At 36.9% G+C, this 15,543-nt stretch overlaps 1 protein-coding gene across 2 annotated transcripts in view; it reads right to left on the minus strand.

The window, feature by feature from the left end:
* Positions 1-4,676: 4,676 nt before the first annotated feature.
* The window catches only part of USP12 (ubiquitin specific peptidase 12), a 34,322-nt gene continuing 23,455 nt past the window's right edge, over positions 4,677-15,543 (minus strand). The window contains exons 7-9 of one of the 2 annotated variants that reach the window (XR_008447483.1): positions 13,925-14,122; positions 10,868-11,087; positions 4,677-8,606 (exon numbers count right to left, since the gene is read on the minus strand). Coding sequence is in view for 1 of the 2 variants with exons in the window: in XM_054052434.1 (XP_053908409.1) it covers positions 8,505-8,606; positions 11,009-11,087; positions 13,925-14,122 (379 nt within the window). In the remaining variant the exon portion in view is untranslated. The remainder of the gene's footprint in view (positions 8,607-10,867; positions 11,088-13,924; positions 14,123-15,543) is intronic. The other variant, XM_054052434.1, reaches the window with a different exon arrangement.

Consider the following 15,543-nt stretch of genomic DNA (forward strand, 5'->3'; position numbering starts at 1 on the left):
CGTTGCTTTTAATTTGACCAGAAAAAGTAAGCAATTTGCATTGAATCAGCATCTCCATGATGATGCTCAGCGAGAGCTGTTGCTTCTTGAGTGTCCACAGGCTCTTAGGGAGCACCTGGAAGGTTTGTTGTCTCAGATATTCAAGATCACAAAATCTCAGCACTCCTCGCTTTCACAGAAATTACTATGGATTTTGCAGTATACTACCTTCAGTCCTTAATGACAAAGATATTTAAAATACATAACTGCTACTAAATCTAATTATTAGTTGGATTTTTATAATCTCTCTGGATGCTGACCCCTACAATCTTATCCAGCCCGTGAGGGAACTAAACAGAAAACCAGTGTTGTTCTTACTACTTACGTAAACAGCCATGAAACATCAGGAGTGCCTTCTAACAATGCCGTGGCAGCAATGGAAACTGAAGTCAGATCATGGTTTAATGAGATAATCTTCATGAGCAGATGCTAAATGCCCCTCAGTTATAAACCATCAAGCAAAGCAAGTTAGAACTTCAAGGATGACTTCAATAGAAATCCACATCAAGGATACTCGTAAGTCCTAGAAGCTGCTGTACCTGTTGTACACAGCAGGAAGAGCAGGCAACCAGCTAATGTAGCCCTCTACCCAAATTTATATTCAATTTTGCAAGGAATCCTTTATAAGATGGAATTTTTAGAAGCACTTTGTGTAGGGGGCACAGTGCAAAATTCAACAGTGGCTGCAATGCTAGACCATAGCAGAGCAAGTGGCAGGCAGGCAGGGATCCTCTGGGGAAGATTTGTGACAGCTATCTGAGATACACATTTCTTTGAAGGGAAACACCAAAGCAGGATTGGATTATCCAGGACTCTGGAAAATGACTCAGCATCCCCATAAATCCAAGTTTCTTTTTTGGGGACATGACAGCTGTGTTTTCACATTATTTTTGCAATTTCCAAAATTGAAGTTGATATTTGTGCAGTTAAAGACAAATATTCATGTGCTGTAACTATTATCATAGATATGTTCTTTATGCAAGTCTCCTGTTGAATGAACAGCTGTGTCTTCTGATGTATGTAGAAGTATCTGATACACAGCATAAACAGCAGGAGATGCCATTTTTTGGACCTGGAAGCTCATAGTGCAGGTTGACAATCTGTATTGTACACACTGCCCTTATCAGCCTATACAAACAGCTTCTCCCCACTCCAGTTTGGTAGAATGGTCATTGCTTTTAGAGTTCAGCGCTCTGGGGCTTTTTTCATCTCAGTCGAATCCTTATTAATAAGCTGTCTGTATGCTAGTTAATTTTATTTTTAGAAGTTACCAGATTTTGCCAAAAGCAGTGTTCCACTGCTTTATACTCTTTAACAATTACTATTACTCACTGAAGCACAAAACTATCATCCATTGCGTTTGTTTTAAAATGCCCAAGTTAATTTTTAATACAAATTTTGCGGGGAAAGGTTATCTTGCACACAATGCAATAATGAAGACAAAAAACAGTTTAGGAACTATAGTCATAGAATCATAGAATAGTTTGGGTTGGAAGGGACCTTAAAGACCATCCAGTTCCACGCCCCCCTGCCATGGGCAGGGACAACCCACTAGATCCGGCTGCCCAAGGCCCCATCCAACTTGGCCTTGAACACCTCCAGGGATGGGGAAGCCACAGCTTCCCTGGGCAACTTCACCACCCTCATGGAGAAGAAATTCCTCCTTATGTCTAGCCACCTTTTTCTTGTTTCACCTCTGCTGAATTATGATTTTTTTCTGTATGCAATATATAGAAAATAAAGAGGCTTACTGGTGTGGCAGTACATGTATGGAACATCCTTCTTGAAATCAACCTGTAGTCCCTCCCCCCAACACTCTGTAATTCAAAAAAACCTAAAAAAATTGCAAATAAAGTGAGTGAATACCTAACCTATGCCTATCAGGATTGTGTCTTCAACATGGTCTCCCTTTTATCCAAAAAAAGGGAACAAAATGGAGCAGTGACCTGTCTCAGAGCCTTGCATACGCTTAGCAAGTACAGTCCTGCTGAATGCATTTTTCCCTAGAAAAGGTTCTTGGTGGCTGCTTTGCAAAATTCGGGTTCTGCTAATATACGTTTGGCTTAGCAAACAGCAACAGCTCCGTGGTTTCTAGCTCCTAGCAGGTCTTAACATAACCAATCACTCATTCTGATAGATCTGTGTAACTTTGCCAAGCCTCCACACTGAACTCTGCTAAGCAAACTCAAAAATTATCTATAGGATATCTTCCATAAAACACATCTTTCATTTTTCAAATATGTCTCTGGTTTTGTAACAATCTTTTTATGTTGAATGCCTTTCAGTCTCCTTAGAAAGAAGAAGAAATGGATACATCAAGGCTGTATTTGTTCAATCCCATGACTCCAAACTGGTTTTGATATTGAAGAGTATTGTCACCAGAGAGGCATGAAGATTGGAAGACAAAAAGCTACAGATATTTTCAGTAGTACAAAAATCTTAAACATTGATCTCAACTCTGAAATACAGCTCAGTAATTTTGCAAACACTGCCTATAGCTGTGCACCAGCAGTCGTCTTTGACTGGAAAGATGTAGATAGAAGACTGATGTAACATAACATTAGGATAATGAGCTTCCAGAACCACAAATAACTATGCACACATGAAAGTATGTAACTCGAGCTGAATGTTGTTAGCATATCTCTTGAGGCATGATTAAAGCAGCCATTACAATGAAGCGACACTTAGTGAAACAGAGTGGAAATAACTATCACAGCTCAAAGTAGTTGATATATATCAACTTGTGTTATGATGTGATGACATTCAAATTCTGAACAGTCAATACACGGCAGCAGTGAGACTTTCAGGCACCCAGGGATATTGAATCACTTAATATAGCATGCTAATATTTGGACATCCTCCATTTTTTCTAACTTGAAATCAAATCTGAAAATACAGAAATGAATCTTAGTGAATAGCTGAAAAGGCTTTGTAGATCACACCACTAAAGGATTACGTTCCATGTGACTGACATATATACATAAATTGTATTTGGAGGAGCACTCATTAATACAGTCATATCAACCTAACAAATTTGTGTACAGATGGAAATTTCAAATACAGGCTTAAATAGCAAACTAAACACACATACAAAAGCATGACTCCTTATTAAACAACAAAAATCTAGCATGGCAGGATGTTTTGAGCACCCTCTAAATTCCCCAAACACCAGAAATCCACATTAAATGTATTTTGTCTTTTGGGGAAATGCTGCTTTCACTTTTAGCGTGTTCGTAAATAATTGTAAAGCTATTTCCCCATATTCTCTGACAGATCCTACTGTTCGGTTTCTCTCCTGGATTACATAACTTGCAGAATGCAGATCAAGGACACGACTGATGATCCTTCTGTAATTACAAGCTCCCTAATGCTGCCAACACAAGCTTTATACAAAGAGCTACGTAGAAAGCACCTTGCCCTTTTCTGAGCCCTTACAATCTCTTGTGCAGGCAGCTTTCACAAGCCTTTAGGGAAAGAAAGAATGTAATTTATTCATACTTTAGGGAAGAAACTAGAAGATATTAAGTCATTTCAAAACCAGTGATGCCTGTAAACAACACTCCTTATATATCCAACACATTCTTACACAAGTCCCCTCCAAGGGAACAGCAGATTCTTAGGTTTAGCCTAGAAATTAACTCACTTAAAAAAAAATGGTAAGAGGCAAACAATTTTGCAGAAATTTTTGAATACACACCAAAGAAAGTTTATTTCTGCCTCACTACAACTTCATTTCAGTACGTTAATCACCTGTGAGTTGCAGCATTACATTGCAGATAACCTTGTGACTCTTTTTCTAGAAGTTTAAATAATCCAGATACAGGTTGCTTGCTTTCGGAGAGTGGCTTTACAGTGTAAGCTGTCCACTCTTCCCCCTGCATTTGTCTGTGTTGATCTTAAGTTAGTATGTCTAAGAAATTCAGTCTTTGCTTTCCTTCTTGCAATGGTAATGCAAAATGCACATTTATGGTTTCTGTCGTGTAAGGCTTCAACATCCTCTAACCTCTCCCAGCATAATGTAAGATACATTATTCTCTTCATATGCAAGCCTCCAAGTACCCAATTATCATTGAAATTAATATTCTACATAATCTGTATTCAAGGGTTGTTCATTTTGCAGCAGCTCTGCTACTGACTGATTGTTACAAATTAACTATGCAAGTCAGCTACCCAGCAAACAAACACTAAATTCATCTTTTACATACAGAGATCTCTGGAATCTGTTGTTTCCAGTCTTAATGGTAAGTTTTCTTCCTCTTACAGATAAAGGTAACTGAAGAGATAAATGTACTTCTGGTTTAATCTATGAATACATTTAAAGGGATGACATGCTAGTTTCAAATAACTGCTGTCAGGCAACCTAAAAAACCCCTAATAATAATAATCATCATCATCACCACAACAAAAGAAACCCAAACAAACTAATCACCATCCAACCCTTTCTGGCATCCTCAGTTGTTGATGCATTTTCAACACTTCCTAAAAGTTCCCACCCTCAATCTTCCAGCCCAATCTGAATTCTGTCAATGAACAAAGTCAGCAGTTAAACAGAAACAAAGATGTCACCTCTTCATGTGTATAAGTAGACAAAGCTTTGTGTACAAGAGAATTCATCCCTGTTCTTCTACAATCCATGTTGTGGAGGTATACTATACTAAGGGACAACTACTAATTTTTACTAAAGAGTTAAGAGGATCTGTCTAAGACTTTAACTCTACACAGTTAAAATTTTATCTGCTAAGAGCAATTAGAAATTTCTGTAGACAAATATAAGAAACAAAGATAAGTTCTAGTAAGTGAAGACTGAAGATTCCACATAAAATTCCTTTTAGTTACATGGATGAGCTTAGCAGTAAGTCTATACGTGATCATCTTAAACCTTCAGCTGAGAGACTGGACCAAATAGCACATGATAAAGTTCCTTTAATTTTAATAAGGGAATAATGAAAGTAACTAAAGGCATGAGATACTTCAATTTTTAAACTTTACAAATATCACCACAGAAAAAGTAACTAAGCAATACCATTTGTATGTGATCCTAATAGTGCGTATGCAATAGTGCTTTTGGAAACACCGAGATGGACACAGGGAACAAGCCAGTGTGTAGTGTCTGTCTTCAAGCTGCTGCTCCAAAAGGATGCAGATCTTCTGTGTATCTTGTGTCATACCTGCCAGTCCTACACAGATGGCAAAAGGTTATGGCAGAGCAGAAGATCCAAACTGGCATCAAATCCCCCAATGCTAACATCTGAACGTCACCTAAAGATTGCAATCCGATTTATGACAGAATTCTGAAAATTCAATTCCAAGTCACTATTTTCATGCAGTTAAAGGCTATGGATGTGGGCACGTCAACTACAAAAATGGTAGGGAATTAACTGTTCGTAAAATCGTTAAGTACAGATATTCATTACAAACATTAGTATATACTTCAAGTGAAGAAGGACTTGATATCTAATCATACATGGATATTTGTAACCAGCTGCATCTTTTTCTTCTGATGCTGGACTCTCGTCTTTTTGTCAGCCTCTCTTTTCTGTTAGTGCTGTAAACAATCTTATTTTTCTTTCCTTCTGTTTTCCCTCCCATAAGGCAGTGGTCCAAAAAATCCGTTCAGTAACTCAGCTGCATATTTTACAGCAAGGTACAGATTTATTTTTTAGGAAATGGAAGTCAAGAAAGAACAGTATTTCAAAACACTCCCTTCTCCTCAACCTCAGAAACAAACAATTTACTTTAAAACTACTTCTGGAGAAGTATACCACCAGAAAAATGACTGTATTTAAAAAAATGTCATATTTCAACACCCTACTCCCTCTATGGCTCAGGACAGTTAGCTTAATATAGGAAATTCCAGGTACTTTTTAGATTTGAAAACACTGAAAAGCACAAGAGGCAGCTGACTGACCGTTCGGGCTCCACAAAGGATACAGTTCTTACCTTTAGAGAACATACTTTATTTAATAGATGTTTTTTGTTCCATATACAAAATAGGGGACTGCAGTCCCAATTAACATTTAAATAGTTACACAGCAATTAATTTTCACCATTTACAACAACTGATGACTTTTCCATACTCCCCACTGTATTACAGCCAAGAAAAAATCCTGTAACATTTTACATACCAACCAGTTACATTTTCTGATAACTTGCCTCTTTTTTTATTTAACTCGCAGTTTCTGATATCAGTTTAATCAAGAGCTTACAATTATTGCAGTTGCACTAAAAGAAAAATGAAATATATAATTTGGAATACTATCTCAGAAACCCTATACAAAATAAAAGTCAGTATCTTATAAAAATTCATTGCAGGAGTAAAACCAGTGATACAACAAAATGTTTTCAAATTTGTTAGGGTATAAAATATTTAGCAACTAACCTCAGTTTTTAACTACAAACCACTTTCAGACCAAACACTTTCAATTAGCAAAAAGTAATGTGACAGTTCTTTTACAATATTCTACCTTTAGAATGCAAAGAGCTTCATCATTCTAATGTGCACCATTATCCAATTGATTCATCCCCTAACCCTTTTTCCACAGAAGGCTGAAAATGATCTCAAAACTACTTGAATCCTTTAAGACAAATCCAATTATATTTTCTGTATCTCCCACAATAGTTAAGCTTTACTTTACAGTGCTGGCGGTTCAACCATTACACATAATTTTCTATAAAATAATTCTAGCCAAACCAAGGCTCTAGAAACCTTGCATCTTACAAAAGCAATTTGTTACAGCATGACAGTTGCTAAATAGCCCGATTTATTTAGTGACCCTGTTAAAGATTTGTTCAACTGAGTGAATAGGTGAAGTCATTTCCTGAGTGAAAAGATACAGGTAAGTAAATAGTTGTAGCAGCAGACAGGAGACATTCTTTTTAACAGTTGTAACAGTATCAATAAAATAACCTAATACAATTACAAGGATGTAAAAACCTACTAGTTGAAGAGGGAGAAACAAGGCCATCAAAGACCTCATTGCCATAATCTGGCATGCACATCCCATGACTTCCCACAAATTACATTCAGCTATTGTCAAACAATGTACTCATAAGCAGAAGAATGTCAAAACACAATAGTTCACATTTCTGACCAGGTATTTTGTCAAGATTTAATTCTTAATGCTGTTTCATGAACCTAATGTAAGGTAAACTGCTTAGTTTCAGAAATTTTCACCATATAGGACTGAAGAACTACTACTTTTAAAGGACTATGGTTATCTTCATTCTCATGACATTCCAGCCCTATTTCTCTTTATTACTCAGACACAATTTATACTTCAGACCTTGCATGGTATTTAAGGTAGTCACCCATGCCATTCGGAACAGAAGTGAATCAATTTTTAGAAGAGGGAATAATATTCTGTAAATGGTTTACATTGATCCAAGTCATTCTAACTGGTTTAGAGTATGAAACATTAATAAATTATTAAAGAACTATAAAGACCATTTTATCACCATTGCACTTATGATACATGTTCTTAAATTTTTCTAATGTAATAGTTTGATCAGTTTTTTTTCTCTCATTAACAGAAGGATATTATAATTTAATTAAAGTACCCCACTTAGATACCAGTTCCTCCAGAAGGAGATCACTCTTCTGCATTATTCATTTTTTACAGACATTGTAGGCATTGTTTTTAGAGTTTATATTGACTCATCTTTAACATTTAAACATACATTATTTTAATCCAAATGAATATATAAAATTTCCAGTACTTGTTGGAATTAAAGACAACACACAAACCCCTAAGTTACAATAATTTATAAATAAAAATAAACTATTTCAAACCAAATCTTTCCCCATACGGAGATTAAAAGCCATAATCTTGACTGACTGCTCCCGGTCATACATTATAAATAACGTAAGCTCCTTCAGAGAAGCAAAACATACTTGCCCCCCTGACACCAGTCTATTTCTTCAGTTAAACTACTATCATCAAGAAGGCAATTGTATTGGGCCCAGATATATCTTCTTGCTTGCATGTTAACCCTCCCCATTTTATTCTTTTAAACTTAAGCACAGGAAACTAACTTCAGAGTCTTTTACCTTTCAAACACAAAGTCTGTATAAAATACAGATTCCTAATGCTCCTATTGCACCAATCTGGCAGTGCAGTTTGAATCTGCAAATTCCACAGAAGTCCATGAAAGTTTCTCCTTAAGGGGCTTTGAATTAGGACTATCGAGATAGTATCACCTAACAGAAAGCTCCTTCCTATAAGAGTAGCTGGTATCTCTCTTTGCTTATGGGACACAGCGGAGATAGGTGTGTAGTCAGCACGATACCTGAGCAAATAAAATTAAAACGATACAAAAGTTCTAAGAATCTCAAACTCTTTGCTTATTTGTGTGCAAATTGTGCTACTGCCCCCAGAGCTCCCTGCTTTCCTTTTTTTCAGTGCTTGCTCCGTTCCAAGATACAGAAGATCCGAAGCATAAAAATCTTTCTTCACTACAGTTCCCCCTCAATCCCGAGACTGATAGAAGAGGATGTAACCAGACTCAGAGTTCTTTGAGATGTCTGATGTCAGACCATAGAATTCTTCAATAGCTTGTGCATCAATTTTCTGTATGTAAAAACCCGAAAATTCAAAGTAAGAATATCTTGTGCGAAATATAAATGGCATTAAGTTCCACTCTAAACAGTATTGTCAAACAAAATAGCTTTCACATAATTACATAAAGTAATAACTAGTTATGTTTTGATTTCCCCTCCACCATCAACTGTACAGAGGGTAGCATACAGATACATTTTATATAAAAATTTCTGAGTGAACCTACTATGAGTGCAACCTTACATGCAATGCTTGCACAAATTCACACAGAAAAGTTTTAAAGACAACTATATACTATTGAGACTTTGTATTTAGCACAAAGAATATAAATACAGAGTATAAAGCCTAAATCTAAGCAGTGTAAGCCAATCAAGCACAATGGAGAATAAGGAAAAGTCAGAGAATAAAGGGTAACTTTTTCTGGGTTTCACGCAGAAATCTTGCCTATGATCCTGTGAGCTTGGAAAGCCTCCTATAACCAAGTTTTGTGGAAAGATGCAAAATTTCTGCTAAGGTGATGAAAAGCGTATCGTCTGGGTTTCATTGTCATGACTTTCAGCTAAAAAATAAACTGAAAGTACAATTCTCTTGGCACATTTAAAATCAGAGGTAATTAGGATACAACAACAAAAAAAAAAGTGAAAAGACACATTTTCATTCACTATGGCAGATTTTATTTAATCTCATTCCCATTATTTGGAATAAAACCTCTCAGGAAGGTGGGAGCAACTCCAATTTGATGAACCATGGGCCTAAATGTCAATGAGACGTTTTAGATCTAAGAACAAAAAAGTTCTTTCCTTCCCCTTTATATGGGCTAAGTGAAAAAGAATACATTACTGCGAGGTGTTACTGCCTTGGGTCTGGAGAGATTGTCCCTGATGTCTGTGAAACTATATGGCATATACTACAGTGCTTTCTGTTTTCCCTGGAGGAAAGTGAACTTTTGACCCTATTGTGACATTTCTATTTACTGTGTATCTTGATAAGACAGAGGCAATCCTTTTACTTTTCCAATAGCTCTGCCTGTCATTTCCTGTGTGAAAAACCATCCATAATGTGGCTTGGAGAGAAGAACTCTTCAATACCCTTGATGTCCTGCCAATTAACAACTTAAGTCCAATACCAGTCTTGCTCATTTTTCTTCTCAGTTATGCAGTTCTTCTGTATTGTCAGGAAAATGTAAACTATTCATTTGATAGGTTTAATTAATTCAAATAAAATCAGGAAAAGGACTTGGACAGTACAATCATACTCCTATTCATGCATAAGCATAGATAAAGGGGAAAAAAGGAAGATAACAGGACAAGTAAAAAAACCTGAGATTCCATAAAGACATCAGCAGTTTCTGCTTTTTCTCTCAATAAAGAATAAAAGAGAACTGATGAATCAGGAAGAGGATAAAGTCAAAACTGATGAAGGGAATTCTACTGTTTAAAGAAATTAGTTAGAAACTGTTATTTTAATAATAAGAATTGCTGGAAGCATGGCTAATATTGGGTAGAGTACCACCAGAAACGTGTATGTGGTAGTGTGATTCCTTGCGCCCTGCTAGGTCACACAGGCAATTTTAGTCTGCTTAGCACAACTTCTGACTCACTTGGAACACCTTCCCTCCTCAGTCTGGGTTACTTGCTGACCCAGTTGAAACCAGCTGAAACTGTGTTAACACAGGCTTGTTGGGGAGAATTCCTATCACATAGAGGCAGTCACTTAGGACAACGGGGTATCCTCTTGGCATACGTGAAACTGCTATGCTTGGGAAAAAAGATTCCCTCATCACCTGAAGAAGCCTTCGATGAAGCAGACAATTATTAAATTATCAATAAATTCTAAATTGCTGCTAAATCTGAACTGTGTAAAATATTTCCATCCACAACAAGGTAAAAGGCTGCTGCTTCATGGATTAACTTTTAAATTTTAGAGTGAAATCTCAAAAATCTGAAGTTTCTTCCTATTTTAATATTTGTTACACCTTTGTCTGAAACAAATCGGGATACTTGACAGAAGTATCAGACTACAGACTGATTCCATTAAAATATAAGCTCCTAGAAAATATGAACAAACATCTTACTCCAAAAAATTGCCCTTAGAAAAGAACTGCAGTAAAACCAATCTGTATATATCTCCATTTGCCATGACTTCTGGCCACAGAAATAGCTTATTAAACAAAGGTGGTCATAAAGAAAAAAGCTTAATTTCTGAAGTATAAAAACCAAAATGCAATTCAAAGTATTGTACAGTCAAATTGTAAGGTGTAGCTTCGTACTCACAGTTATTGCTCTTTTAGACAGGAGTTGAAGCCTCTTTTTATTAGCATACCAGTCCTTTTACTTTAAGTAATCATATACACAAGGGGAGTGCATGCGCTCTGGTTGGTATGAGAGAAAAGCCCAGGGTTCCACAATGCTCACCTCAACAATATCATCATCAAAAAGCAACCAAAAATCATGACTCTTCACTATTGCAATATAATGTCCTCTGTTAGGGCCACTGTAAAATAAAATTAGAAAAGAACGCAGACAATAACACACATGTACGTACAAACGTATTTCATTAGTTTTTTTTCTTGTAGAAAAGTAATACCTAACAGTAACTAAAATAGCTACCAGTACAATTTCTGTTTGGATGTTTCTTCTCTATTTTCTCATCTGCTTAAATCATCTTCATAATGAAGTCTTACTTATCTCTACATTTATATTGTGCTAAAAAAAGGATTACAATTTTAAATGAGGAATAAGCAGCACAGACATTGAAAATGCAGCTGAAATCTTTTAGTAAGAGAGACAGAGAAGTGAAAATCAAGAAAACATTCTGATGCTTCATAGAGACAGAACAGATCATAAATTATTTTGGATCTTCAGAAAGAAAAAGCTGCAGAGCTGCTATTTATTTACAGTCTCAATCAGGAATCTCTTTATATGGTTCTCTGTAAACAAAAACTTAATGAAATTGACAGTTTACAGGTCTCAAGATTCCTCATAGCAATGAGAAGGGCTTCCAAATAAACTAAAACTGTTATAATGCACAGTCTTCAGTCTACGGCAGATGAGTCATAGAATCATTTAGGTTGGAAAAGACCTTTGATATCGAGTGCAATGTAAACCTAACACTGCCAGCGCCAGGATTAAACCATGTCCCTAGGCACCACATCCACTTGAAGTGTCTTTTAAATGTCTGTAGGGATAATGAATCAACCACTTCCCTGGGTAGCCCGTTCAAATGATTGACAACTCTTTCAATGAAGAAAGCTTTCTTTATATGCAGTCTAAATCTCCCCTGGTACAACTTTAAATTGCTTCACAACTACAACAGAAAAAAGACCCAAATCTTCTAAGCAGATTTCAAGTAAAGAAAAAATACACTTTCTGAAATAGCTGAAGTTTACAATTGAAAGTAGACAACTAGTTAAAGCAGTTCTGGAACTGTCTTAACTGCTAAAAGTACTCATGCAGTTTTTATGTCTAGATCAGAGAAGGAAAGTTGCTACCCGTGAGGAACATGCTTGTGTACCAAATCACATAACCCAGTGAAAAGAGTGTTCATCTCTTTCCATGGCTCTGAGAACACGTAGGTTTCCAAGACTGCAGCTTGAATGAAGGAGAACGAAACGGTCAGAATTTAACAGAATGGTCAGAAATGGGCAGGTTCTGTTTTTCCTAAAATTCAGAACAAGAGTGCCCAAGAAGGCTTATTTTCTAGAATTGTCCTGGTCAACTTGAGGAACAGGAGTGGGAGTGGAAGAAAGGGCAGTAACTGGCAACTAGGTGGCAGGTCTGCCATTTTCAGGGACTTCAAAAAGATGGAAGAATAGGCTGATAAGAACCTCATGAGGTTTAACAAGTATGAATCATAGAATGGTTCGGGTTGGAAAGGACCTTAAAGATATCTAGTTCAAACCCTTTTGCTATGGACAGGGACATCTCCCACTAGACCAGGCTGCTCAAGGCCCCATCCAACCTGGCCTTGAACATCTCCAGGGATGGGGCATCCACAATTTTCCTGGGCGACCTGTGCCAGTGTCTCACCACCCTCATCGTAGGTCTTGTGTCAGACTAACTCCATCCAACAGCACCAGCTGCAAACCAGCTGGCTACGTGGGCCCAGGAGGCCAACAAGCTGAGCTGTTAGCCAGTAGTGCAACATTTTGGTGACAGGGCTAAGCGTATTGTGGAGCTGTACTGTAAAAGCAGAGTCAGCACTGAAGTGATAATCCCTCCCACTCTGCATTCTGGGACCCAGAACTGGACATGGGATTCCAGATGTGACATTATCAGTTTAAGGGACAGACTGATCCAGTGGCAGGCCACTACATGTGTCAGAGGGCTGAAGCACTACATGGATGAAGAGAAGATGAGGGAGCTGACTTTATTCAGCGTGAGGAAGATTAAATAAGGATTCTAACTGCTGTCTTCCACTACTCAAAAAGGAAGAGTTATAAAGAAATCAGAGCCAGGCTCTACTCAAAAAAGTACGTTGAAAGGTCAAGAGGCAGTGGTCGCAAACTGCAGCAAGGGAAATTCTGACCAGATACAGGACAAAAAAAAAAAAAAAGAGAGAAAAATCTCTGTGAGAATATTGGTGGACTGCAACAAATCATGCAAAGCAGTAATGAAATCAGCATTCCTGGTTGTGAAACTGAGCTCAGTGCAATCTAATCTAATGTCAAAGTTAGCTTTACTTTGAACTTCAAGTAGTTGACCTCACAATGTAAATTATACTGTGATTCTAGGTGTCAAATGACCATTTTCCACTTTGGGGCTTTTATCTAGTCAGTCAGCAGTTTGTAGAGCAGCCCAGATTTTAAGACATAAAACCATAAGAGCATCTGTTGAAGACAGCAAAATCAAATAAAAATCTAACAGTCATATTTTGAAAGCAAGGAAACAAAGTAATCAACAAAACTCATGATTTATGGATATAGTTCAGAAAATGTCACTCAAGCCTTAAAAATCCCTACCCCGAAGGAAATGCTTTATAAAGGAACCTGTCCTATACTGCTTTCTTTCCAACTAAACGTTTTTTTTTAAACTATCTTTAAATCCCATCCAGTTACATGACACTGATTGTTTCCTGGTGTTTTAGTTAAGTTCATACAAAGATCCGTCATGTGAAATAACACTGTTATCACTTTCCACCAAGAATTATCATAGCAAGAAAACCATACGTTGTATCACGATTGGTAGCATCTCCCCCTAGTGCATTCTTTCCTAAGAAACTTTTCTTTTAAGAGGTCTTTAAATGCTATTAGAGTTACATGATACTGGCTGTTCTGCTTTTTAAATATAGTTAAACTTACACAAACATTTTTTGCATAAAATAGTTATTACCTTCCACAATGAACTACCACAGCAACAAGGTCATACATTCTGTCAGGATTGGTGGCATCTCCTGAGGTGTTAAATAAACGAAGCTCTAAAGGGAAAACTACTCTATAAGAGAGTTTTGTGTACCGATGCAGCTGATCCATGTATTTAAATCTCTTCAAATAGAGAGCTAGAATCATAGGCAGCTTTTTTATTTTCATCCTGAAAAACAAACAAACCAACGACCTCTATTTCCAACATCCAACCAAAACGTTCAGTTGATATCAATAAACAGGAAGACTTCTTACTGAAGTCCTTAAAAATTTTTGCAAGCGTTAAAAGAAGCACAAATATCAGCCGTTTAACAAATACTGAACATGTCCCATGTTGCTAAACTAAAAGTAGATTTTAACAATTGCAAAATGTATTTAAAATAATAAGGTAAAATATATAATAATAATTACAGCCATGATGAACCCACATAATTTAGACATAATGACGGCATAGCACAGAATTCAATTTTTAAACATACCTTCCCACAGTTTTTTGTGTTCCCTAAAGCAAAACCTAGATCTCACTCCATATACAGTGGAGGTATTGTAACAGAGTTGTTCCAGAGATCCTGTTCCAGTTGGATTTCTCAGTAAACCAGTCAAGTTAAACAAGCTTAAGCTTTGCTACACCACTTTGTTACATACATATTAGTCCAAGTTCTCCTATCAAGCTTCTCACTTGACACTGCCAAGGGATATAACAGTCCACTGTTATTCACCTTACCTCACCCTACCCAAACAAGGTAATGCTGTGCTCTAGCACAATTATTCTGTACAAATATTGCAGCATTATTTTATGGCAGACAAAGCCAGAAAGTGATAACCTAGTTTTACTGAGGGCTCACTGGCCTCTTTCCCTAGTTTGAGGTATTGAGATCTCACATCACTGCCTACAAATCCTCATCAGCCAATTACAGGTGGCCTGGCAGCAAACACAGACTTCCACTCCTGGGCAATAAATTTGCCCATACTAACAGACCAACCAAGCGAGAGTGTTTTGCTTCTTGGCACAGCTAATTGCCTTAGATCAGCACTGTGCCAAATTTTTCAAACTGCCCTCAGGTCCAAAAAGCAGGTCAAAAGCCTGAACAATATAGCCTAGGTTTCAGACACATCTACTAAGACTGTATTTTCAGAATGTCAGGAAATATGTTTGCACAAGGCAACAGTTTTTCAAAAGACAGGAAGCTGGGGACAAAATCCTTTGAATACTCGCCTTTTTTCCCTTTTTCTCACTAAACTTAGACTGAAAGAAAATTGTAGGAGACACTGCTAGACTCAGATTTTCTCCATTGTCAGCAAAGGAGATAGGAAATGAAAAAAGCAGGAGGGGCAGAAAGATGACAGAAGTTACTATTTTTAGTGAGTTACATTTTTATTATATTACTGAGATATAAATATATTTTCTGTTCTATTTCTTTTTTCAAAATGAAGTCCTCTTCTTACAATGCAACTGTATTTTATAACAGGAGCTCCTTCACTGGTGAAGAAATTCAATACACCACCTTGGCTATATGAGTAGCCAGTATCACAGATAAGCTCCGTGTTATAGAGACATAATAAAATTATGACTGTAGTGAAACTGAACTT

The sequence above is a fragment of the Cuculus canorus genome, chromosome 1 (assembly GCF_017976375.1).
Source record: "Cuculus canorus isolate bCucCan1 chromosome 1, bCucCan1.pri, whole genome shotgun sequence".
NCBI lineage: Eukaryota > Metazoa > Chordata > Aves > Cuculiformes > Cuculidae > Cuculus > Cuculus canorus.